At 41.4% G+C, this 26,484-nt stretch overlaps 1 protein-coding gene across 1 annotated transcript; it reads right to left on the bottom strand.

Moving 5' to 3' along the window:
* Positions 1–1,507: 1,507 nt before the first annotated feature.
* Positions 1,508–24,864, bottom strand: SMIM29 (small integral membrane protein 29). The gene is made up of 5 exons (XM_082247427.1): positions 24,765–24,864; positions 17,210–17,375; positions 16,977–17,002; positions 13,885–13,984; positions 1,508–1,858 (listed from the first exon to the last, which is right to left on the bottom strand). The coding sequence occupies exons 2-5, from the start codon at positions 17,318–17,320 to the stop codon at positions 1,790–1,792; spliced, it is 306 nt and encodes a 101-aa protein (XP_082103553.1). The 5' UTR covers positions 17,321–17,375; positions 24,765–24,864; the 3' UTR covers positions 1,508–1,789.
* Positions 24,865–26,484: the final 1,620 nt, after the last annotated feature.

Here is a 26,484-nt window from a genome sequence, read left to right as displayed (position 1 = left end):
TATTTGCTTGTATTAAACCAACCCCTAGATGTCAAGTGAAAAGTTAAAAAAAAAAAAAAAAAAAACACAAAATTAATGTAGGATGCCTTCCTACTCTATCCGTCTCTTCTTCTGAACTACTTTTAATGACAATTTGGCGTTCGAGAACGGTCCAATTGAGGCACATGAAAAAGTGTTAAAGCAGTAGTATACCACACCTTAAAAAAAAAAAAACCCTGCAAGACAATGGCATAATGTGCTAGTATTCAATGAAATACTTACCTTAGACCGAAGCTCTCCAGGGGAATGCTGTCACTACTGACAGGACTTCCATTTTCAACCGTTCTTCCTTCTGGGTTCGAGTGCGCCGGTCATATGATTGGCCGAACCACAATGATGTCCTGGTCCATGCACAGACCTCTGAGGGGACAGCAAGGATATGCGGTCCTTTCAGAGTGCATGTGGCGGTGATGTCACCAGCTACACGCAGGTATGAATATCTCCTAAACAGTGCAAGTTTAGGAGATATTTCACTGTACCTACAGGTAATCCTTATTATAGGCTTACCTGTAGGTACAAGTAAAAAAAAAAAAAAAAAAAAAAAAAAAAAAAAGGAATAAATAATAATACATTATAACCACTTTCAATGAAAGTTTACCTAGATGTAATTATATGGATAATGGCTAAATAACCTCTTTTCTCCTTTGCTATAGCAGCAAAGTATTGACAGAAACAAGCAGCAGTGGTTGTTAAATTTTGAGAAAAGCTTAGACACTTTCCTACAATACTCTTCCAGTGTTTATTACCTTGTAAAAAGGTATGGTCATAGATTCTAAAAATGATATGACAGGGGGGGGAGGGGGGGGGGGAGAATATATAGAAAAAAAGTGTTGTGAGACAAACTTTGTCCTAACTGGAATGCAGTTATCAGCTTTTGAATTTTAATTTAAGCGGTGTAGAAAAAAAATAAATAAATAGAAGCTGACTGGTTGTTATGGGCAACAGCACCAGGTGACATAACTTCTCTCAGACACTTTTTCTTTTCCCCATTAAATGCTTATAAACTGCAAATAATTCAGCAAAAAGGTATCCTAACACACATCAGTCTCAAAACATACAGTTTAAACCATTACAGACAATAACATTCTTATACATGAGCCAAGATGTTCAAGGAAACCTGGAGGAGGACACATGGAGGCTGTCATTGCTCACCTCCTTTTAAAGCTGCTAGTTGCTTGGGTATCTCCATGAGGATAGGGAAAGTCAGATTGATCTCAGAACTTCTGCTTGAAATACTTGTTCCAAGTCAATTACTTAGAAAGTACCGAAGCCCTTAGATCAGCATTGCAGCTAGAGGAATCCATGTTTTTTTTTAAGGGAAGTCAGGTAAGGCATTCTTCATGCTTCCTTGTTACAAGATCCAACCTGAAGGTCTCCAGTAATTGCTCTTCTGACTTTCTAATGGTATCTCTGGTAGTGTGTCTGAGCGTTTCTCTTGTACTTAATGACAATTCGTATCTGTCAGATGTGAGAATTAACTTCTAATTTCTGACAGGTAGAGACAACAAAACTAGAAAAGTAGAGGGGAACCTGGGTACCTTAACTGCAAGACACTAGAGTTCTACATAGATTCCTACACTTAGGATTTGAATCACACAAGGCTTTGCAATATATGTGCATACAGAGTAATAATTTAAACATAATTAATCCCCATCAATTTAAATAATTAAACCCATGGGAAATAAAGCATTAAAGGGAGGGTGTTGAAGTTTGTTCCAGCCCATGTGCAGACTTCTCCAGTTGGAAAGATTTAGGCCGTTATATCCCTTAATGATGCTCTCTTATACTGATGATACCCACTTGTCCAACCATGTACAACCTACAAAAGAAGAAATGGTTAGAGAAAAGAAAACCAAATGCATCCGCTCTCTCTCACAAAACCACAATACTGTAAAGATTTGCGATTTACTGCCATGGGTAATTATGCATTAGTGCATTCAGCATGCATATGACACAAGCTGTAGGGACAATGGTCAACTATAATCAGCACTACAGCCTACCCTTGAAACTCTGTAGCGACTGACTTAAAGGCTCTTTGAGCCTAACAAAAAAACACACACACACACACACACACACACACACACACACACACACACTCTACAGTGCCTTGAAAAAAGTATTCACACCCTGAAATTTTCCATATTTTGTCATTACAGCCAAAAATGTAAATGTATTTTATTGGGATTTTATGTGATAGACCAACACAAAGTGGCACATAATTGTGAAGTGGAAGGAAAAGGGCAAGCATTTGTATTCAGCCCCCTTTACTCTGATACCCCTAACTAAAATCTAGGTGAACCAATTGCCTTCAGAAGTCTTAGTAGAAATTAAAAAAAAAAAAAAAGGGTCCACCTGTGTGTAATTTGATCTCAGTATAAAATACAGCTGTTCTGTGAAGCCCTCAGAGGTTTTTTTAGAGAACCTTTGTGAACAAACAGCATCATAAAGGCCAAGGAACACAACAGACAGGTCAGGGATAAAGTTGTGAAGACGTTTAAAGCGGAGTTAGGTTCTAAAAAAAAAAAAAAAAAAATCCCCAAGTTTTGAACAGCTCATGGAGTGCTGTTCAATCCATCATCCAAAAATGGAAAGAGTAAAGAGTATGGCATAGCTGCAAACCTACCGAGACATGGCCGTCCACCTAAACTGACAGGACAGGCAAGGAGAGAATTATACAGGGAAGCAGCCAAGAGGCCCATGGTAACTCTGGAGGAGCTGCAGAGATCCACAGCTCAGGTGGGAGAATCTGTCCACAGGACAACTATTAGTCGTGCACTCCACAAAATCTGGCCTTTACGGAAGAGTGGCAGTTTGTGAGAAGCCATGTGGGGGACACAGCAAAAAAGTGGAAGAAGGTGCTCTAGTCAGATGAGACCGAAATTGAACTTTTTGGACTAAAACCAAAATGCTATGTGTAGCGGAAAACTAACACTGCACATCACCCTGAACACACCATCCCCACCGTGAAACATAGTGGTGACAGCATAGTGTTGTATGGATGCATTTGTATGGATGCTTTTCTTCCGAAGGGACAGGGAAGCCGGTTGGAGTTGATGGGAGGATGGATGGATCCAAATGCAGGGCAATCTTAGAAGAAAACCTATTAGAGTCTGCAAAAAACTTGAGACTGGGACGGAGGTTTACCTTCCAGCAGGACAACAACCCTAAACATACAGCCAGAGCTACAATGGAATAGTTTAAATCAAAGAATATTCATGTGTTAGAATGGCCCGGTCGAAGTCCAGACCTAAATCCAATTGCGAATCTGTGGCAAGACTTAAACTGCTGTTCACAGAAGCTCCCCATCCGATCTGACAGAGCTGGAGCCATTTTAAAAAGAATGGGCAAAAATTCCACTCTATAGATGTGCAAAGCTGGTAGAGACCCAAAATGACTTGCAGCTGTAATTGCAGCGAAAGGGGTAGCTAAATACAAATACACGCCACACTTTTTAGATATTTGTAAAAAAATTTGAAAAACCCAATTTATCAATTTTCCTTCCACTTAACAATTATGTGCCACTTTGTGTTGGTCTATCACATAAAACCCCAATAAAATACATTTACGTTTTTGGTTGTAACATGACCATGTGGAAAATTTCAAGGGGTATGAATGCTTTTTAAAGCAAAAATTGGAAAATTCTCTTCCTAAAAGGCTAAAAATGGCAGAATTGCATTTTGACCACTAAATATTTCGTGATTTATGCAATTTTCATGTTTTTCTCTATGCATTGTATAAGAGAGAAAAATATTCTTTTTTTTTGTACGATGATACATGTTTGACCTGTATTGTTCTTTTTTTTATGACTTTCTAATAAAATCTTTTGTAAACAAAAAAAAAAATGGCAGAATTGCACAGAGCAGCTTCATTTGAATTTTCATAATAGCAGCAATATATCTCACATCCTCGGTTTCTGGGTGGAGGAAAGTCTGAATTACAGTCAGCAGCTGGCTATCATATGACCAAAAGTGCCTGACTCACTTTTGTTAATTTGGGAGTTATTTTTTTCTGAACATTACTAGTTTGATAAGCAGGAAAAAAAAAAAAAAAGGGAAGAAGATACATTTTATTCAGTTCACTTTTTATGGTTATGGAATTTCAGTACTGCACTGGGTGAAAATTTCATATGAAGTGCCTCGTTTTCTGCCTACTATGCAGTAAATAATAAAAAAAAAAAAAAATTAGACAAGCATCAACCCTTACTTTATACTTTCCCTTCACTCAAGAATAATGCAAAACCACTTAACTACTTACTCTATATTTTGTTGATAAAGCGGCTTTAATGTTTTTTCTACACTTTGTTGTCCTTCAGTATATCTGTAATACAGTAAAGTGGCACCAAGATGTAAATGCAGGCACCCATAGGTTCCTGCCCAGAACTTCATTTTTATAGCCCCAAAAACCAGGTTACTCTAAATATATGATCTCTGGTTTTATCTATGAAATTGCAGTTTGAACTAGCTCCCTTCCCCCTTCAATTTTGCTACCCTTCCAATGTGCTGGGCAATCTCTGACCAATGGAAAGATGCAAGGGGGGGGGGGGGGGGGTACCAAGCACTGACTTCCAGGAACTATTTGCATAATACTGAGTCTCAGGTTTTCGCATGTTACATTTAAAAAGGGAAACTATGCTTGGACTAGTCAAAGTTCTTCCAGGTTTACTTGATAGACTTCACAAGGAATCCAAAGAAACCACTCACTATCCCCTTGCCACTCCAATCCTCTTCTGCAGCCCCTAGAATTTCCTTATACAAGCTTAGACAGAGTTGAAACTTATTCAGGGCTATGCATATTTTGGCCTGGGGGCTGGCCATTTAGACACTGAGCACTGCATAGAGGATTACTAATGCCCCGTACACACGTGCAGATTATCTGAAGACTTTTGTCTGTAGACTTACCAAAACCATATAATAGGAGGTCAAACCTAAACACTTTCAATTTGTATGCAATCCGGCAGGCCCTTGCACTACATAGAAAAGGTAAATCTGAAGACAAAAGTCTTCAGATAATCTGCACGTGTGTACGGGGCATTAGTGTTCTCCCTTAGCTGAAGAATTGAGTTACTGAGAAGCTCTGGAGGGTAGATCAGGGCAGGCCCTTTTACACTTGTGCGACTTGTCCTGCAAACTCGCACGACAAGTCTTACTCCATGATTTCCAAAGAGTACCATTCATATCTGTACGACTTCAAGTTAAAAGTAGTCCCTGTACTACTTTGGGGCGATTTTAATGCATTTTGTGGTCTAGAGACATAGGCATTGGTTCAAGTCTAGTCAAAATTGCGCGACTTTTAGGTTGCATAAGTGTGAAGGAGGCCTTATAGTAGGTGAAAACTCAATGCAGTGTCTGCTAACAAGTATACATATTCACTTTGGGTTTTTATGAAAAACTGCAATAGGACTATAATAAAAAAAAAAAAAATTAAAAAGGGTCCTCCCTTCACCATGTAGAAAGACTGGCATGATAACATACAGTCAGGGCCGGTGCTAGACTGTTTTACGCCCTAGCAAAGATCAGCTACTTGCGCCCCCCCAAAAAAAAAATTAATAAAAAAGGGAAGGGGATAAAAACTGCTCTGTGTCATATCCAGTGACCCTGATCTAATGGTTCCTCCATGTCACACCTGGGGACCCGGATGTTCCTCCATGTCACACCTGGGGACCCGGATGTTCCTCCATGTCACACCTGGGGACCTCAATCCCCCATGGCACACCCAGGGTTTCCAATTCCTCATGGCACACCTGGTGACCCCCAAACCCCTGTTACACTTGTGACCCCTCTCCCCCATGTCACACCTGGTGATTTAGATTCCCCATGGCATACCTGGTGACCACAATTCTTTCACACCAGGGATACTCCATGTAACACCCAGGGACCCTGATTCCCTGTTCTGGGGACACTTACTGGGCAGTATGAAGAGAGTGGCCTGCACTCTGCCCTCCTTCACCATGATCCTGCTTATTCCTTCTCCCAGAAGGCTCCTCTCCTGGACCACAGTGCTCACCACAGCTCCAACCATCTCCTGGTGGAGGGAGAAGCAGCAGTCAGAGAGCTCCGCACCTCCTTCATCACCAACATCCTCAGACCATTCCGTTGCCTCGTCGCTTCTGCTCCAGTAAAGGTGCCGCCCTCCAGTGCCAAGCTCCGGCTCAGGTTCAGCTCTCCTCCACTTCCTGCTTAATACCGACCCAGGGAAATGAACGGCTGCCCACCAGCTCAGATTAGAGAGTCACTTCCCGCCCAGGGATTAGGCCGCTCAGCTCCAGACGAAGAGGATCATTATGCAGCTAGCACTCCGGTGGGCTCCTTTCCTGCCCCTTGGGGCTCCCCCAACAATGGTGGAAAGCCAGTGCCTGGTAGTTCCTGCACTGCCCCAGACACCTGGCATCTTCCTCTGTCCCTTCTTCCTCCCTCACTGCCGCCCCTTTCCTCAGCTCACAAGGATCATTCATGATGGAGCGTGAGTGCTGACTCGTGGCTGTGCCCCTAGGTGGCAATGCGCCCTAGGCAGCTGCCTAGTTTGCCTAGTGGAAGCACCGGCCCTGCATACAGTATGTTAATACTTAAAGGGCTTGTTCACACAATGTGTTGTGACATGAAATTTTCAAAACTGGATAAAATACAGGCCACCACTATTGCACATAGAAACAACTTCTCTCTGTGTCCTGTTCACATTACAACGCTAGTGTGATGTATGGTGCAGAACAGTATGGAAAAATTTCAGCATGTCTGTAGGTTTCTGCATGACACTGAATGGCACTGCATAGCAAAGCAACCCATCACACTGCTGTACAGAGAATATGTGACACTTCAAATAAAGTTGAAAAAGAAATAACGGCAGTGTAATTTGCTGAAAATGCACAACACACTATTCCGTGCTGGAGAAGATACTAACACTAGCGTGCATGGTAAAACACTGGGTTTAATCATCTGGGTCAATTCACTAAGCTGTGCAAATCCACAAAATCTATAATAATTTTTGTCATAAAACCTTAGTATAGATCTCTTTGGTATGGAATGTTTTTTTCCCCCCACATGAATTTGTTGTTTTAAGACTGAAAGTCCTTATTTCTGAAAAATCAATGTTCTACAACCTCAATTCCAAAAAAATTGGAGATACTGCGTAAAATCTACATATAAAAACAGAACAAAATGATAGGAAAGTCTCATAAATCCATATTTTATTCACAACAAAAAATATAAAAATACGTCAAATGCTTAAATTGAGAAAAATATACCATTTTAAGAAAAACAGGTAATAGGTAATTTTGAAATTGATGGCAGCAACATGTCTCAAAAAAGGTGGGACAGGCACCATGTTTGTTTACAATGCCCTCTTAAGAAAAAAACATGCTATGAAAATGTCTGGGAACTGAGTAGACCAGTTGCTGGATTTTTGAGAGAGAAATGTTGTTCAAGTCTTGCCTGATATAGGATTCTAACTGCTTAACAGTCCTGGGTCTTCTTTGTTTCAAGATGTGCTAAATATTTTCAACTGGTTAAAAGGTCTGGATAGCAGGCAGGCCAGTTAAACACACAGACTCCTACTACAAAGCCATGCTGTTGTCATAGATATAGTATGCAATTTAGCATTGTCCTGCTTAACCACTTTAATACAGGGCACTTCCCTCCCTTCCTGCCCAGGCCAATTTTCCCCTTTTAGCGCTGTTGCAATTTGAATGACAATTGCGCGGTCATGCAACACTGTACCTACACCAAATTTATGTAATTTTCCCCCCACAAATAGAGCTTTCTTTTGGTGGTATTTGATCACCTGTGCGATTTTTACTTTTTGCTAAACAAATAAAAAAAGACCGAAAAGTTTTAAAAAAAAAAACGTTTTTTTTGTTTATGTTATACAATTTTGTAAATAAATAAGTTTTTTCCTGCACTGATGAGCAATGATGAGACTGCACTGACAGGCACTGATGAGGAGGCACTGATAGGGTGGCACTGATGGGGTGGCACTGATATGCGGCACTGATAGGTAGCACAGATATGCAGCATTGGTGGGCACTGATAGGCGGCACTGCTGGGCACTGATAGGCGGCATTGATGGACACCGATAGGTGGCACTGACGGGCACTAATGGGCACTGATAGGCGGCACTGGTGGGTGGCACTGACGGGCGGCACTGATGGGCACTGATAGGTGGCACTGGTGGGCAATAATGGGCACTGGTGGGCGACACTAAAGGATAGCAATGATGGGCACTTGTGGGCAGCACTGATAGGGAGGACACTGGTGGGCATCACTGATGGGGAGAGCAATGGGGGGCTCCCTGAGCCCTGATTGCCATCCCTGGTGGCCATAGTGGGCATCCCTGGGGTCATAGTGGGCAACCCTGGGGTCATAGTGGGCATCCCTGGGGTCATAGTGGGCATCCCTGGTGGATCTAGTGGCATCCCCCCCCCCCCCCGAGGGTCTGCACTGGTAATCAATGATCTGATTACCAGTGCCGACCCCCCCCCCCCCCCCTGTCAGGGGAGCCGCCGATCGGCGCTCCTTTGCTCGTGCCTGTCAGGCACAAACTAAGGAAAGTTCCTATTTACTATGTGACCAGCCATGATTGGACACGGCTGATCACATGGTAAAGAGCCTCCGTCAGAGGCTCTTTACCGAGATCGGAGATGCAGGGTGTCAGACTGACACCTCGCATCACCGATCGCCGCTCTGCGCACCCCCGGGGGGCGCCCAGAGCTGTGTTATCCTGCCGCCGTCATATGACGTCCGGTCAGGATAACACAACCACATTCCCGCCGTCAATTTGTAATAGGGCGGGTGGGAAGTGGTTAAAATGCAAGGCCTTTTCTGAAAAAAAAAGAGGTTGTTTGGATAGGAGCACATGCTGCTCTAAAACCTGGATATATCTTTCTGCGTTGAGTGTGCCTTTCCAGATTTGCAAGCTGCCCATTCCATACACACTAATGCACCCACACACCATCAGAGAGGCAGGCTTTAACCACCTGCCGACTGCTCACGTTGCTGCTGCTGCAGAAGAGCGGCTCGGCTGGGTCCAGCGGCGTAGACCTACGTCGCTGGATTCCTCCCTCTCTCTGTATTCAGAGACAGCGGGAGTTGGGCCAGGGGAGGAGAAGCGGTGATCACCGCTGCTCTTCCCCGATCGTCGGGGAAAGAGTGAGGAAATCCGCCAGCTTGTGTAAACAAAGCGGGAGGATCTCCTCTGACAGTCAGGGACAGATTACAAGATTCAGCATAGCTGAACCTGCGACCTTTGTCTGTGTCACACAATCTCCTCCCCCCACACACGTCAGTAAGCATGAGGCACACATTTAACCCCTTGATCACCAACAGTGTTAACCCCTTCCCTGCCAGTGTCATAAATGCAGTAACAGTGCATATATAGCACTGATTACTGTAGTAATGTCACTGGTCCCCCCAAAAGTGTCAAAAAAATGTCAGTTAGGGGTCCGATCTGTCCGCCGCAATGTCGCAGTCCCGGAAAAAAAAAAAAAAAAAAAAAATAATAAAATCGCAGATCGCCGCCATTTCTAGTAAAAACGAAATAAACAATAAAAATGACAAATCTTTCCAGTAGTTAGTAAACGCAATAACTTTTGCGCAAGCCAATCAAAATATGCTTATTGCGATTTTTTTTACCAAAAATATGTAGCAGAAAACAAATTGGCCTAAAATATTAAAAAATTTTGATTTATAAATTTTTTTTGGGGAATGTTATATATCAGAATGTGAAAAATGTTTTTTTTTTCGAAATTGTTGCACTTTAAAGAAAAAAAAAAAAAAAAAACACAGGTGAGCAAAAGAAAGCTCTTTTAGTGGGGAAAGGAAGTCAATTTCATTTGGGTATGGTGTTGCATGACCGTGCAATTGTCAGTTAAAGTCGTGCAGTGCCAAGTTGAAAAAAGTGGCCTGGACGTTAAGCAGGAAAATCCTCCAGGCCTAAAGTGGCTAAACTGATAACACGTTAGGAGGGTCTCTCCCCTCTTTAGTTAGGAGGATGTGGTGCCCACGATTGCCAAAAAGGATGTAAAATTTTGATTTGATTAACCAGAGAAAAAAAAGCTTTTCACATTGCCACTGACCATTATAAATTAGCTTGACGAAGTTTCTGAATTTTGTTCAGATCTAGTTTGTTCTTTGCATTATAGGAGCTTTACCTGGCATTTTTGGATGGCATTGTGAACTGTGTTCATACAGTGGTTTTTGGAAATATTCCTGAGCCCATGCAGAATCATGCCCTTTTTTTAATAGTGACGTCTGAGGGCCCGAAGATCATGGGCATCCAATATTCCGTTTCGTCCTTGTCCCTTGCACAGAGAGATTTCTAAAGATTTTTGCAATATTTTGAGGATATGTACTGCAAGTGAGGATATATTTAAAGTCTTTGCAAATTTAAATTGAGGAACATTATTCTGGAATAGTTTGACAATTTTTTTTTTTTTTTTAGACGCAGCTTTCATAGATTGGTGCCCATCTTTGCTTCGGAGACACACTCTCTAAGATGATCTTTTTATAATAATAAAGGTTACTGACTGGTTGCCAGTTAACCTAATTAGTTGCAAAAATGTTCTTACAGCTCCTCTTTGTTAGTACCACTTCATTTGCCATTTCCAGCTTTTTGTTGCCCTATCCCAACTATTTTGAGACATGGTGCTGCCATCAATTTCAAAATTAACCCCCCCCCCCCCCCCCCTTTAACATTTTATTAGTGTTAAAAACTTGATGGGTTTTCTATTGAGAATAAAATATGGGTTTATGAGATTTGCAAAATCATTGCATTCTGTTTTTATGTAGATTTTCACAGCGTCCCTACTTTTTTGGAATTCAGGTAGTATCTAACAGTGTTCTCTTTATTCCACCACAAAGGCTCTTTTTCATGCTTTCATCAGTAGACACCTCATAGTGATATTTTAATCTTTGTAAATGGACTTTGATACAGAGAAAAAAAAAACACAACTGTATCCAGGATGCTCCATGCAATAAAACAATAAAGCAATAAAGCATTAAATAGCATTACATTTATGATAATAAAAGCAGAGGAAAAAAAAAAAAAACTACTGAAAAAAATGAATGTACCACATGCGTAATGATTTATTGAATTGACCATATAGTCCCTTAATAATGTGGAGTAAATCATGCAGCAATTTCCCCACAGAACTACAAAGCAAGCGCAGGCAACGCTGCAAGCAAACACATATTTGTGAATTAATGTGACGCTTAGTTGACTTTTGGATTGGATTCTGAAGTTACATGGAAGTGTTTTTTTACTGTGAATAGGTGGTAAAGAAAATTAAACCTGCCATTAATACATTTAGGGGGCTGCCTTTTATGATTGTCTACTAGAAATGTATAACAGGCTTCAGTACTTTGAATTGCTGACTCAAAACATGTACTCAGAGAGAGATCAGCATTGGTATGCTCTATAACTCACCACTATAGATTTTATGTTCTACAGGCAATGTGCATTTTATTCTACATGTGAACAATGGAAAAAATTGGTCTGCCAGCAAAACCGTACACTTTTTGAGTATAAAACTTTGATATTTAATTCAGAAGAGTTTTCTTGCCCACCTCAGCAGGAATATCAGGGTTATTGAACCAAGGTTGGCACCTCTGTTCAATTTCAGTTTGACATACACTATATTATTATCAAAAGTATTGGGACGCCTACCTTTTCACGCACATGGACTTTAATGGCATCCTAGTCTTAGTCTGAAGGGTTCAGTATTGAGTTAACCCACCCTTTGCAGCTATAACAGCTTCAACTCTTCTGAAAAGGCTGTCCACAAGGTTTAGGAGTGTGTCTATGGGAATTTTTGACCATTCTTCCAGAAGTGAATTTGTGAGGTCAGGCAATGATGTTGGATGAGAAGGCCTGGCTTGCAGGCTCTTCTCTAATTCGATCGGGTTGAGGTCAGGACTCTGTGCAGGCCAGTCAAGTTCCTTCACCCCAAACTTACTCATTCATGTCTTTATGGACCTTGCCTTGTGCACTTGTCCAAATCATTTGGTGGAGGGGGGGGGGGGATTATGGTGTGGGGTTATTTTTCAGGGGTTGGGCTTGGCCCCTTAGTTCCAGTGAAGGGACCTCTTAAAAGGCATACCAAGACATTTTGGACAATGTAATGCTCCCAACTTTGTTGGAACAGTTTGGGGATGGCCCCTTCCTGTTCCAACATGACCTTGCACCACTGCACAAAGCAAGGTTCATAAAGACATTGATGATTCAGACACCAGGCCACTAATTCTAGTCGCCAATGCGACCTGGCGCCTAAGATTTGTTGAGCCCTGGTCTAAGGCACTCCCTGGAAATAAATACTGGATGAGGGTAAAGCAGAGACTGTGAGCCAGGCCTTCTCGTCCAACATCAGTGCCTGACCTCCCAAATGCACTTCTGGAAGAATGGTCAAACATTCCCATAGACACTCCTAAACCTTGTAGACCGCCCAGAAGAGTTGAAGCAGTTATAGCTGCAAAGGGTGGGCCAACTCAATATTGAACCCTACAAAAGGAAGACTGGGATGCCAATAAAGTTCATGTGCGTGTGACAGCATGAAAACATAAAAAACAAGAGAAGGGCGCACCGACCTAGAGCAATATCCTAAAACATTTAATGGAAAATCATTAAAGCCACATCATACATTATGTTCACAAGAGCATAAAACCAAAGGATTCCGTCGGCTATCCAGAGACCGCAGGACCAGAATACTTAATTGAGACAAAAGAACTTGAAGGCGTCCATATAGATATGGCTAACGCCTTTCAAGGGAGAACCCTCTTCCTCAGAGCCATCTTTTGACAACATAGTTTATGTCAAACCAAAATTGAACAGAGGTGCCAACCTTGGTACAATAACCCTGATATTCCTGCTGAGTGTATCTTCTCTAGTTAGGAATGCAAAAATGGTTGCAGATGAAGCCACTTTGTTCTCATCTAAAAGATGGAAAAATGCAATAATCTAGAGCACCTGAAAAGTGTTTGTCTACATGATTTAGGGGAAGATTTTACCAGTTGACTTGGGTTACTTCACTTTGCACAACATTGCTTTTTCTAGTGACTAAGGGCCCTTTCACACGGGCACTCCGTATGTCCGCAAATCATCCTATTTTTTTGCGGATGATTTGCGGACATAATGTAAGTCTAAGTCTATGGCATTGCGGATGTCAGCGGAATACCATCCGCTGACATCCGATTTTCCTCCTGTCAGTTCTGTTCCGTTTTTTGGAACAGAAAAAATCCTATTTTTGTTCCGTTTAAAAAACGGAAAGGAAGGAAAATCGGATGTCAGCGGTGTCATCCGCTGACATCCGCAGTCCCCCATAGACTTACATTAGGTCCGCATATCATCCGCAAACGGATGGGATGATATGCGGACCTACGGAGCGCATGACAGAAATGTCATCCGCTCCGTGAAAAAGAAAAAAAAAAAAAAGTCCCGCAGCGGACCTTTCACACGGAAAGCCCGTGTGAAAGAGCCCTTACTAAAGAAGTTTCTCACAACCTAGCTCAGCAATGTTTTCAGTCATTTCTGAATTCGAGCAGCTAAATATTAAGGAAAATTATCACCGATTTGTGAAAACTATATCACACTTGCCACTGTGAGATCACAAAATACTGTATTTATTTTTGAGCCATGAAATATAGACAGCATGTCATCTGAATCACAAAGGATAGGTTTCCATACAAATAGCACAGATTATAAGGCTACTGCGTCTGCTTTTATTCCTTCATTCAGTAGCTAACACCTGACTTGACTGTGTCCTTCCAACAAACCAATCCATCTTTACATGCCCTGTGTGTTGTAAAGCATTTGCGTATTTTGTATGTAGAAAAGGGGAAAAAAATAAATAAATAGATCACCGACCTTAGTCTCTTGGCCTAAAAGTTCCTGCTCAGCTTCATGTATTTCTTCTGCTGGATCATAGCTGTATAGAGGAAGCAGATGATGTCTAAGCCGGTCCACTCTAAGATGGAGAAATACAGGAGGATAGTGGATTAAAATGCAGCCCTAACTTTTGAGGATAAGATATCCACTAGTAAAAGCCAAAGGAATAATATAGGATAAAGCCAACCTGTAGTATTCAAAATGAAAGGAATTTGTAGTACTCAAAATGAGTAATAAGTAATTGTTAAATTATTTTTTGAGATGGGAGTTATTATAAATCTGAATTTTCATCCATTTAAACAAACTGTATAGGGAATACATGTGGCCAGTAAATAAGTAAAGTAAATCATTTCCTGTATGTGAAATTAATGTTGTCAAGTGACATACACTACATAGGGAGCTAGTTTGGAAGAGTCCCAGCCTAGGTAGTCTTGATTACATGGCCTCTAGCTGCTAGTCCTTAGAGACCAAAATCTAGAAGCAGTTAGGCCTCTTTCACACTTGTGCGACTTGGGACTGCAAAGTCGCATGACAAGCCGTACTCAATGATTTCCAATGAAATATCTGTGCGACTTCAAAGTAGTCCCTGCACTACTTTGGTCTGAATTTGAAGCATTTTGAGGTCCATAGACCGCAAGATTACACAGGCATTGCTTCAAGACCAGTCAAAATCGTGGCAAAAAATATTACGTGACTTTTAGGTCTCATAAGTGTGAAAGGGGCCTTTGTCACATTCAACTGGACTTGTTCTGTAAAGTTTAACATGTTTCGTAGCTTATCCAAGCCACGTCTTCAGCTCTAACGAGTGTCAGAAAAATATCCCAGCATTTATAACCACATAGGTAGCAGAGACACCTTAATTAATCACCATAGAAAGGCAGAGGTTATTGTCCAAGACCAGGCTTGACAAATGTGGTTGGAATCTATAATCCAGCTGAAAAAGTTAGGAGCCAGTTTTTTTTAAACTAACAGCAAAGCTTTATTTTCAAGGACAATCTCTCCGCTGTTCCCACTCTCCTCTATAGGGCAATCTAGTAGAAAACCGACTGCCTGCTTATTCCCATCTGATGCCACCCGATCCGCTGGACGGATGGATAATAGGACCACCATCCATCTGTTTTTGGCGGACAGGACCGGATTTGATGGCGGTCGTTATCAGTAGACATTTGTCCGTTGAGATCCACCGCTCCATAGAGGAGACTGGAGGATCCAATCAGGTCCGCCTGAAAAATTAACAGGTGGAACCTGATCGGACAGCCTGTGTGAAAGGGGCCTTCGTGGGGGTTACATGGGGACAAGACACAGTGTAGCCCAGGCGCCAGGTCACTACATCTAATCGCCAATGCGACCTGGCGCCTGGGGTTTGTCGAACCCTGGTCTAAGACACTCATTGGAAATGATAACTGGCTAGGATGAGCTACAAGACATCATTAAGATTATAGAACATATCTAGCTGAATATGACTACTACTACTACTAGATATACTGGGAAAATTCAAAAAAGCTGTTGTGCCACTTTTCTTGCGTTAATTCCTCATTACCATAACGCATCAAGTTCATAAAGTATCTCTGACACTTTTGGTTCTCAGAGCGACTCGTGCATCAAAATTCAGGTAGTTTCAAAATGTACCGCTTTAACATGCACCAAATTCAAAATAAAATGCTGACAGTTCGTTTCTTACTAAAGGGCAGCTAAATCAAGACCAACTCTCTTTTGGGAGACAGAAAGTGATCCTGTGCAGACAGGATTTGCAAAAGCACCTCATGCGCATTCTAAAATAGGTGCTGCGTGTAGCAAATTTAAGCACAAGTTCTACACAAGTACATGAATTTGCCGCACACTGCGCCACTTTTAGAAACCACGCAAGAATCTTTTGCAAAATCTGTCTGCAGCAGTCTTTATGAATTCCCGGGACCATGATTTGGATAAATGAGAACCTACACAAACATTAGAGTACACTGTTTACAATCACAGACCCGGTTTTGCAAGCTTCCGGTGTAATAAGAGGATCAGCAAAGCACAAACAAAAAAAAAAAATAAGAAAAGAAAAATAAGAGTAGAAAGCTTATAATGTGGTATGCTGTTCCTGTGATGATTTTCCAAGTGGGAATTTCCCTAAAATTTCAGATATTTCCTGTTGTGTCTACAGGACAGAAAGTGAAGGGAAATATCTACAAAAACGTAGAATGGCAAAAAGGAAAAACATAAAATAAAAAATATATGGACATGTAGGACAAGGACTTTTTTACTAAAACCATATCCTGGTTTTATTGTCAAAGTTTAATTGAACAAGCTGAAGACCGAATCTGGTAAGGCTGTGCATCACAGCCAATCAGATTCTGAGTGCACCAGTTTTAGTAACTCTACCCCAGTGTCTCTGAAACAGACAAACCCGCAACCTACTTATACTCACCTTACCTGCTTTATCTCGCAGATCCTGGCTCTTCCCCAGCTGGTGGGGAGATTGGCTGTGTTGGTAATCATGGTAAGTTAGGACATCACTCCCCTAGTCATATGTGCTCAGGCCTTGTAATTGGGTGCTAGGCACAGGTGCGGGGACAGGAAGAAGAAGGTCACATGCTCCTCTATACCCAAAAAGGGACAGACAGGCATTCTTGTCAGCTTAGTAAGGAACTGCAAGAAAGTGCCAGTAAGGTGGTCAAGGATGTGGAGGTCTTTCCAGGGATGCGGTCAGCTTTCCCTGCATGCCCAAGGTTACACAGTGTCTGACACTTAAGGCTGGTACGCACGGGCAGAATATTGTCCGGTATTGGCCGATTCAACAGAAACCTACCAACATTCGGCCAGTGTATACAGCAGCCTGACTCTGGGTCCAGGTCTGCTAATATCTACATTTTAGAAATAAGAAGATTCTTTCCAAATTGCAAGAATAAATCCATCAAAACAATGAATGGTGTTCAATGAATGCCAACAAAAAGCTGCTGCCCTGGAGGTGGTTTCAAGCAAGTGTCACTACACTGTAGCTAAAAACGATGAACAAAAACAAAAAAAAAAAAAAGAGCAATAGAGGTGAAAATTATGCAATGTCACATATTGTTCACGGCAGATACCTTTTCCTCTTCTTGACATACATGATCTATAAAAAAAAAAAAAAAAAAAAATGAAAATCTGTTAACATTACAATCATCGTAAAAGCAATGCACAAAGTAAAAATACTAACAGACTGACAACGTAAATAATTCCAAAGCAATTTGGACAGCATGCAGGAGTTGTAGCAAATATGAAGCAGACATTCAGGACTTCTTCTATATGCTAGAAGCACTCTGAAGTTTATGAAACTTACCACTGCAACAACTACACCAAGCAAAGTGATTAGGAAGAAAGGCACTAGTACAATCCCTCCCATAGAGTCAGCATTCATATTACTTGGTCCGGAATCTGTGGAATTATTCATGGTGTCACTGAGGCTGGCATTGGTGTAATAACCAGAATGTGATGTCAACAAGAATCTGGTATAGAAAAACAAAATGTGTCATCTATGAATTCTTTTAACTATACAGTTATATTTGCTATATTCTGGTGAGTACACTGTTCTATTCTTTATTAGTAGAAATGCAGTTAAATTAAGTTATTGCTTGCACAAACAGAAGAGCCATTTTTGGTTTTTGATATTTCACAGGATGAGTATATGTAGACGTTACAGAATGATATATAGTGAGTGGACCTTCTAGTTACAGCTGTATACCCTCACTAGAAGAGACATTGTTCAGATATACATGCATCAATGCTCAGTAGAAGTGCAGGCATTCTACGGCATAGGACTGGGACAGTAGTTGTAATGCAATGCATGACCTCCACCCACATAAAAGCAAAGACAATACGGTTTTGTAATATTACAGAATCAAGAAGACTATAATATAGCACTGACCAGGTTATGCCAAATATACTGTTAAAATTCATGCATACAAGTTGTTCTACTTTACACGCAATTTTTAATTCTATCCCACCAGTTAAGTGGTTCACAAATCTCGGCCATGCCCTGGCCTTATTTTTGCATATTACAGATACAGCTTGTTCACTTCCGATAGTACCCTACTGGCTGGACAATGTTTTAGCAGCACACAGATTAGGTAATCCCAATGCTCCCCTCCTGTAAACTGTCTAAACAGGTTTTCACAGGGGAAAAGCTGGCTTCCGGCGAGTAAGCAGCAGGAGAGAGCTCCGGCAGGGACGAAGTATCCTACAGCCATCCTGAGCAGCGGAGGGGTGGGATTCACACCACACTAGCTGGCTGAAGTGGGGCTGTGTCGGGTGTGCTTCTTAGCATGGTAAAGATTGGGCAGCCTGGGGGGAATCCCCAGAGGAGCGCCTGGCTAAGTTTGCCTGGTGCCCTCAAGATGGCCGCAGCAGCGCCCAGGAGGCACAAGAGGAGGAGGGAGGAGATGGAGAAGACGATGTCTCAGCCCCGGTAGTAATGGGCTCGGGCGTATTCAGGATCCCACCTGCCTGATCCCACCAGGAAGCCGGCACTGCACATGGCAAATCACAGGCAGGGAGACATTTCCTGGTCTGCAGCTGCCCATCTGTAGTCCTTGGCAGCCATGGAGGAATACTCACAGGGAGTAAGCCCTTTACTTTCAGTGAGGAGAGGGAAATCACTAGACAGACTGCATGCAGCAGGGGCCAGAGGGAGGGCAAAAGAGAAGGAGGAGCAGGAGCCTTCTCCTAAAGTATTACTAAACTCACAACAGTAAAATCAGTCTGTATATGCAGTAAAGTATGCTTGTTATACTCACTGTGGAACCTAAGGGGTTAATCCTCTGCATTGTGTAAAAAGGCTGTTTGATCCTGTCTTATTTGATCCTTCCCTTCTTCCAGAACCCTCAATCCATCTCTTGATAGCACAAAGCATTGTGCACTCTGCACATGTTCAGTTTAGTGTGTTTTGCTAGAGCGTTTTTTTGGAGGGTGCATGTGATGAAAAAAAAAAAAAAATGCATTTCCATTTTCTGTCTACTGTGGGAGACCAGATATAGTGAATGCAGGGTCCTGGGTTTAGTAGCACTTTAAACAGCTCATGGCAGTCATACACCTCTGCCATACTACCCTCACAAAACACATTGAAGGCATAAGAGTTAATCTGTCCTTTCTAAAATAGGACATGCAGTCAAAGAAAGGGCTGCAGAGGCTAAACACAGAATCATGATTTAAAAGACGTTATTCATCCGTTGGAGGGCTCAGTACATACTGCCCAAAAAGAGCTGGCTGCCCACACTGATCAGCCTGGAGACATGGAAGACAAACTAAAAAGGCATAATATCAGGCTGGGTAGTTTTCTGGAACGGTGGAGCACAAGCAGCCTGAGGACTTCCTTGAAAGCGGGCTCAAGGGAAATATGGAAGCATCTACTTTCTCAGGTTTATTCACTATAGAAAGGGCACATATAGGATTCCCACATGGGCTCCACCACCTGTGGCTCCTCCTAGACCTGTGATTAGCCATATCCTGCATTTTCGAGACCGGGAGAGTATTCTGAGAGCAGCTAGAGCTCAAGGAGATTTTCAATGAAGCAGGGCTCAAGGAGAGCTTATGTATAAAGGCAATCGTATATTGCTTTACCCAGATTTCTCTGTGGATACCTAGAAGCAGCATGCAAGTTTTGTCCATGTGAAAAAAAAAAAAAAAAAGACAGAGATTGCCGTTTGATTTACAGTAGGCTTTATCCCGCTAAGCTGTGAGTGGTGGACGGAGGCAAAGTACACTTTTTCACTAATCCTGTTGAAGTTTCTTGCTGGCTGGATGCCAGGTATTGACCTAACGCAGCTGCAGAACGAGAGGAAGCCTGAACTCTTGTTGGGGCTGTTGTCTCCTCCTATAGATGATGCTTGTTTTCTTCTGGACTTAAGTCCTCTCAATGAACACTTCCTTGTCAATGGATAAATACTGTCACTAAACTGTTCGGTCATCTTCTTGGGGATCCTGGAATATTTCTTGTTTACTGTATATGGAACTAAAGGCTTTGAAGTCTGCGGCCTTCCGTGTATGGGTACTGTAGGACTGCAGCATTATCCACGCTTTTTCAGAACTATATAGTGAGGGAGTGTGCCCCGACGGGCTCTCAATGTTTTACTGCTCTACTGCAATCTTTTTGTTTTTGTCTTGTGCCGGATGCCCAGCGCTTGAACTTTTATTTCTCCCTATTTTTTATAAATTACAGGATTGATTCTACATTGTGCAATTTGGTGTAGACCTCTGACCCCCCCAAGGTCATTTCCCTTTCTTTGAATTATGGGAACACTGCACTCAACATGTTGGGGTTAGGTGTGGGGAGGGGAGAGTTGGGGATTGTTCTAGGTTTTACCAGGGTGTGTTCCAGATGGGGTTGGTGGGGCTCTATAACTCTGGAGATTGTGGTCTTATACGAGATCTATGAATAGGTGACTATGGCGCAACTTGTGAAATTATCTTAGAATGTCCAAAGCTTAAATTTAAAGGCTAAACATTCTTTAGTATTTGACTACGTCAAAGTATAAACCTCATTATCTTGTTTCAAGAGACGCATTTAAAAGGATCCAGAGTCATGGCCTTACAGCGCTCTAATATTGCTCAAATTTGTCATGCAGAGTACTCTAACTATTCTAGAGGGGTGGCTATTTTAGTCTCTAAATCCCTAAAATGTAAATCTTTTTACAAAACAAGACCAATTCGGGAGGGAGGCATGTTATTAATATGGTCTGCAATATTTGTATCACCCGTGTAACCATAGTCAGTTTGTATATTCCTCCACCAAATTTACTTTAAATTTTTGGAGGATCTGTTTTGAGAAGTGGTCTTGGTGGCAGAGGGGAACTTTACTGCATGGTCTCTAATGCTGCATTGGATTGTCACAGGTGTTCTTCAGGATCTCCTCCCGTTTTGGAAGCAGGGCTGGGGAACTACGTTCAAGCTGATGCTTGGGGACATGCACACCCTGGAGTTAAGGGAATTTTCCTGCCATTCGGAGACTCCCCATACGCGTTTGCGTATTGATATAGTACTTACTACGATGGATGGTCTTACCTGAATATAAGCAGTTAAATACTAATTGCCTGCTATTTCAGACCACTCCCCCATGGAAGTTGGTTTGCGGTTGGGTGCCCAATCAGGTAAATCATACTGAACAGAAAATAACATTTATACAAAATTAGTGATCGACCGATATTTTTTAATGCCGAAACCGATATTTTTGTCATAGGATATCGGCCAAAAGTTTCGGACATTAAAAAATTCCAAATCCCTCCTCCGCACCGAAAAGCATTTAAAAATGCCAAGTTTGGCCGTTTTGAATGCTGTCAGTTTTTTTAATTCGGCGCCGAGTACCCAGAAGTACTCATGACATCACTTCCAGGTTTTTTACATGGAGACCCGGGTCTTCTCTCCGGCGGCGGTGGAGGTAGGATGCCGGTGGGACGGGAGACCCAGGTGAGCCGTAGAAGGCAGCGGGAGGGGGGGGGGGCGACGTCCCCTCCCTCTCCTTGTAATGACAGCCAAGCGGCTTCTCAGCTGCATTGGTTGTCATTACAAGTCAGCCGATCGTTGCCTATGGAAACCGATACCGGGGTGATGCCTCTAGCTGCAGGCATCACCCCGGTACATGCATTTTCCCTAAATATCGGCAATAATCGGTAACCTCAGGGGCCGATTCCGATATATCAGGGAAAGTGCATATCGGTCCCCAATATATCGGTGCTGCCGATAATCGGTCGATCTCTAATACTAATGTGCATAATCAGTGGAATTCTTTTAAAGCAACCCTTTGAGGGGTTTAAGAGGTTAGGACATTTTCTAGAGCCTTGGGGGTTGATACAAAGACAGGCAAAATAAAATGCACATTTTTTGCTGGTAAAAAAAAAAAAATATATAATTTATTATTTTTTTGTTGGAGGAGCCTGGAAAGCAGTGCATCAGTGATCAGAAGATCGTTAATGCCATGCAGAGCTAGACGAATGGCAAGTAGCAGCTAATAATCTGGCCAAAGTAGCTGTTAACAACGCTGTTAGAATCCAAATACAGAACGCTGTTGTGGTACATGGTCCCTACCAGAGTTGCTAAAATATGCCCAAAATGCCTGCTCTTCTTGCTTTAGGTGATGTGTACAACTGGGAACCATGTTCCACATTTGGTTGCAATGTTTCAAAATCACTAGTTTCTGGATAAGGATTTTTACTCGAATACACTTAGTGACAGAAGTGAACGTCCCCAGAAAACCTGAAATTGCCATTTTGCAGAAACTAGACATTTAGGCTTCCAAACACAGAAAAAAGATAAATAAATTATATTCTACATTATCCTGGCATCTACAATCTGGATCCAGGTGGTGGTCCCACTTGAATACGTTCCTCAGAAACTAAACTGGATAACGATTACCGATAAACTCTTGTGTACCCTCAATAATATCCAGTCGAAGTTTGGGAAGACCTGGAAGCCTGGAGAAAGTCTAGTGCGACCTGGGGGATCTTGCTTACATCTTTTCTACTTCCATCTTTTCTCTCTACCCTTCTTGTCTCCCCCTTGCCCTGCCTCATTTTTAATTCTTTTGGACAACCAAGTAAAATTTCTACCTGATGGTCATTTTTGGTTTAGGCACTTGGTGCAAATAAGACAGCAGGCAAGAATGTTGAATAAGAGATTACATCTATAGCTTGCCCTATTCCTCTAGCATTCTAGCAACTGTTGAGATGTAACAGTATTTCTTAGCTCTACCTTAACTGAATGCTTTGGCTTCGCTATATTGGTTATCCCATGAAGGGAATCTGTACCCAAGTGCCTATGTGCGTTTTCCTCTCGTGGGAGCTTTAGTTCTCCTAAATGCATAAACCTTAAAGCACAACTCCACTATTGTTGAGAAAAAAAAAAACATATTCCCCTCTGGGTGATCTATGTACATTGCAAGGATTATAACAACCTTTTTTGCAGATTCCTACCTTTTGTTATTCTGAAGAAATTACTGTTTGTCCCTCTGTGCTGGGTGAGTCTAATGGGAGTGGTTTTATAATTATAAATCAGCTGTGCAGCTGCAGAGCTCTAAAGAGGAAAGCTGCTGGGCCTGCATCCCTTTAGACATGTTCCTATTGGGAGTTTCTCACAAATTTAATTTTTTGTTGCAGGGGATGCCTGAAATCTGACTTATATCTTAGACTTATGGGAAAATTGGTGAGCCAATCACACAAGCAGGAAATTTTGTTTCTGGGGTGAGTTCAGTTTCTGCATTTTCAGAAAATTACAACAGCTGCAGATTGAAAAGGAAAGGTAATTTTTAATAACATTCAATTACAATATGACTTTTGTTGCAATTGTATTATATTATTATATAATTATATATTATATAATATTATATAATTATATATTATTTTTTTCTTTGTTTGCTATTTTTTTACCCCACTTCCTCTTTCACATTACACAAAAAAATTGGGCTAACTTTACTATTTTGTTTTTTTTTTCTCCATTCACGAATGTTTTTTTTTTCCCCCTCCAAAAAAATTAAGTTTGAAAAACCGCTGGGCAAAAAATACTGTGTGGCATGAATAATTGCAACACACACACACTAAAAAAACTTTAGTGACTTTAAAAAAAAAAAAAATAATAATAATATTGTGTGTATATATATATATATATAATATATATATATATATATATATATATATATATATATATATATATATATATATATATATATATATATATATTGGGGGTCCTGAGTAATTTTCTAGCAGCAAAAAAAAAAAAAAAATAGATTTTTAAATGTAGGAGTAAAGTGTCAGAATAGGCTTGGGAAGGAGGTGGTTAATAAGCACATAATGATTCCCCAAAAAAAGATAGCAAGGACCCTCCAGTGGGTGTGCTTGGGAAATGTTCGTCTACATCACAAGCAAGGGTTCTTGGATCACCCGATTACGATCAATTAGAAACAGGTGAACTGATGTACTGCAGCAATGCCTGGATTAAAAATGAAAGGGTCACTGAACCCATAGCATAAAAAAAAAAAAACTATCAATAAATGGTGTGTTACATGCCGTCCACACTCGTCACTAGGAGATGCGTTTCCTGTAGTCCGCAAAAAAACCTGGTGGATCCTGCTGTTCTCCATCTCCCCCTTGTATCCAAATCCCCAATTCAGTTAGGATTTTGCAGAGCAGTGTTGGCAGCTCTGCACATGCTCAGTTTTAAGTGAGTTTCTATGCTAAGCATTTCCTCCTTATTACATCTGAGCAACTCATGTGACTATAGTCACATGTGGGCGTATACACACATTGATAAATGACAGTCCACTCCCTCCTGCCTATTCCATGCCCACTAACCAGCTAAACATAATTGAAGTGGGATATTACATGTAGATTAATGGAGGCTTCACCTCCACCATATTCTAAGCCACAGGCTAGAGTGGGGGTAATTGCTGCCTGTGACTGGCAGAAATTCACCCACACCATGTTACTGCCAAAAATAATAAAGATTTGATTTCAAACATATGTATATGACAATTTAAAACAGTATATTGATATCCATTATTATTTTTACTCTGTATTCCAAAGTCTTTTTTTTTTTGTGACGAGCAGCAGAGGACTAGGAGCTTATGTTCCCCTGCAGACATACTGGGAAAGAGCTGGGTCATGTGATAGCTGGATGTGGATTAGGAAAAAGGTACTTCAATGTTTTTTTTTTTTTTTTTAACATAAATTACAGTGCTATCATCCATATGCAGAAAGAGTGTGTGTTCAGTATCACTTTAAATGCTAAAGGAGGTAAACCGTTTTCCCTTTATGGATTTGAAGGTTTACATCTTGAACTCCGGGTAGAATTAACTTCTAAAAATATTCAGCCTACTTATGATCGTGTGACATTTTCCATTAATTTTTTCTTACCTTGCCAAAAAAGTGGTATTTAGGTTTCCATTATAACATGCTGTCAGAGGCAGTACATTACAGTGTGGAAAAAAATTGCTGTTGGTGTTATAAACTGTCTGCACTTGATCAGCAATATTGTCTGGAAAAGAATTGAAAATAATTATTTATTACACGAGAAGAAAATGTATACTTTTTTTTGGCAAAAAAAATTCTGAATATTTCCTTCTAGTTACAAGGGTATGATCATTAGGCCAGATATCAAGCATCATTTTTTTAAATATGGGACATTAAGTGAATATGGTTAATTATCCAGAGAAGTATGGATAATAAAATGATTTGCGGTACCTGGTTTTATTTTTGTCCTTAACGCACTTGAAGGACATTTCCAGGGAACTATTTGAAAGCAAAGGGACGATAACAGGAACCCATGAGCAATCAGCAGTTTAAAGGGCTGCTAATGTCAACATTTTTCTATAGTCAGTTTATCAAATGCAGTGTCAGAACTAGAGCCAGGGATCTCCAATCAGCAGGGAGCATAAGCTGTGTAGTTTGCAGAACTATGGGTCTGACTCAGCATAGGATGCGTCAAACCCTTCCAGAGAAACCACTACATTTACATTGAGAGCAAGGTTTTTTTCTTTACAGTATGCCGACAGGCTTTTCCAATCGGGCTCTGGCTGCTTTCCAATAATTTCCAATAAAATTTAAAGGGTAACTCCACATGCCTGGGGAAAAAAAAAGCAAATAGAAAATATAGCATAAACAATTGCAACACAAGTCAAATCGTAATTTGATGTTATTAAAAATTACCTTTCCTTTTAAATTTGTAAAGGTAAAGTTTTTTTTTTCATATGTATGTTGTATCTAGTACAAACATCTCTAATTCTTTTTTTGTTTTTACAAGTTTTTTAACTACCATTTGTAAGCTCTTCCTCCTTTGCCTCAGCTTCTGGTCCTCGGAGCGTGCTCTCAGCCACTACGTCACTGTGCTCTGTGAACTAAAATTCTCTACATGCTTAGTGGCATCACACATGCGCATTGTCGCTTTTCCTTTGGCTGCTTGCTCAAGAACGAGCCTAGTACTTGATAGTCAGTAAAGATGCCCCTTCTAGTAGTCACACCCATTCCCGTCTCCCAGCACACCCATATACTGCTGCACAGCCTTTGCGCATACAAGTATTTTATATTTAATTTTACATAAAAAATATTTCTAATGTTATCCCCCCCCTTCAATTATTTTTCTACCTTACTTTTATTTATAATAAAACGATTTCTCTTTTGTTTTTTAATGCTTTCAGACGCGGATGAGGACATCGCTGGATCCCATGATGGATGCAAACTATTATGCTGTACACAGACTTCACTGGATGCCATAAGAGACGCAGATGACTTTGCTGGACGTTGTGATTGACGTGTACTTCGCTGGATGCCACTACGATGGGGTGGGTAGAGGGATAGGAGACATGCCACGATGGGGTGGGTAGGGGGAATAGGCGACATTCTACGACGGGGTGGGGGGGGGTGTGGGGGGACACGCTACGATGGGGGTTGGGAGGGCTGGTGGGGTGGGGGGGGGGAAAGAGATAGGCGACACGCTATGACTGGGTGGGGGGGGGGGGGTTTGAGCAACACGCTAAGACAGAGTGTGTGGGGGGTTAGGAACACCGGTCTCTGTTCATCCAGTAAGCCCATCCCCCACATAGTTAGAAAGCATCCCCTACGCACACATTTAACCCTT

This window comes from Pelophylax lessonae (assembly GCF_965119305.1).
Source record: "Pelophylax lessonae genome assembly, chromosome: 2".
Taxonomy (NCBI): Eukaryota; Metazoa; Chordata; class Amphibia; order Anura; family Ranidae; genus Pelophylax; species Pelophylax lessonae.
Note: the sequence above shows the minus strand (reverse complement) of the source record. Positions and strands in the feature narration are given on the sequence as shown.

What these genes read in the sequence shown, in the direction of transcription:
- SMIM29 (XM_082247427.1), bottom strand. Translation starts at nt 17,320, where the DNA reads ATGAATAATTCCACAGATTCCGGACCAAGTAATATGAATGCTGACTCT. An exon ending in TTGGTGTAGTTGTTGCAGTG is followed by an intron (nt 17,003 to 17,209) that starts GTAAGTTTCATA and finishes TTTTTTTTATAG; the next exon opens with ATCATGTATGTCAAGAAGAG. An exon ending in TATGTCAAGAAGAGGAAAAG is followed by an intron (nt 13,985 to 16,976) that starts GTATCTGCCGTG and finishes TCTCCATCTTAG; the next exon opens with AGTGGACCGGCTTAGACATC.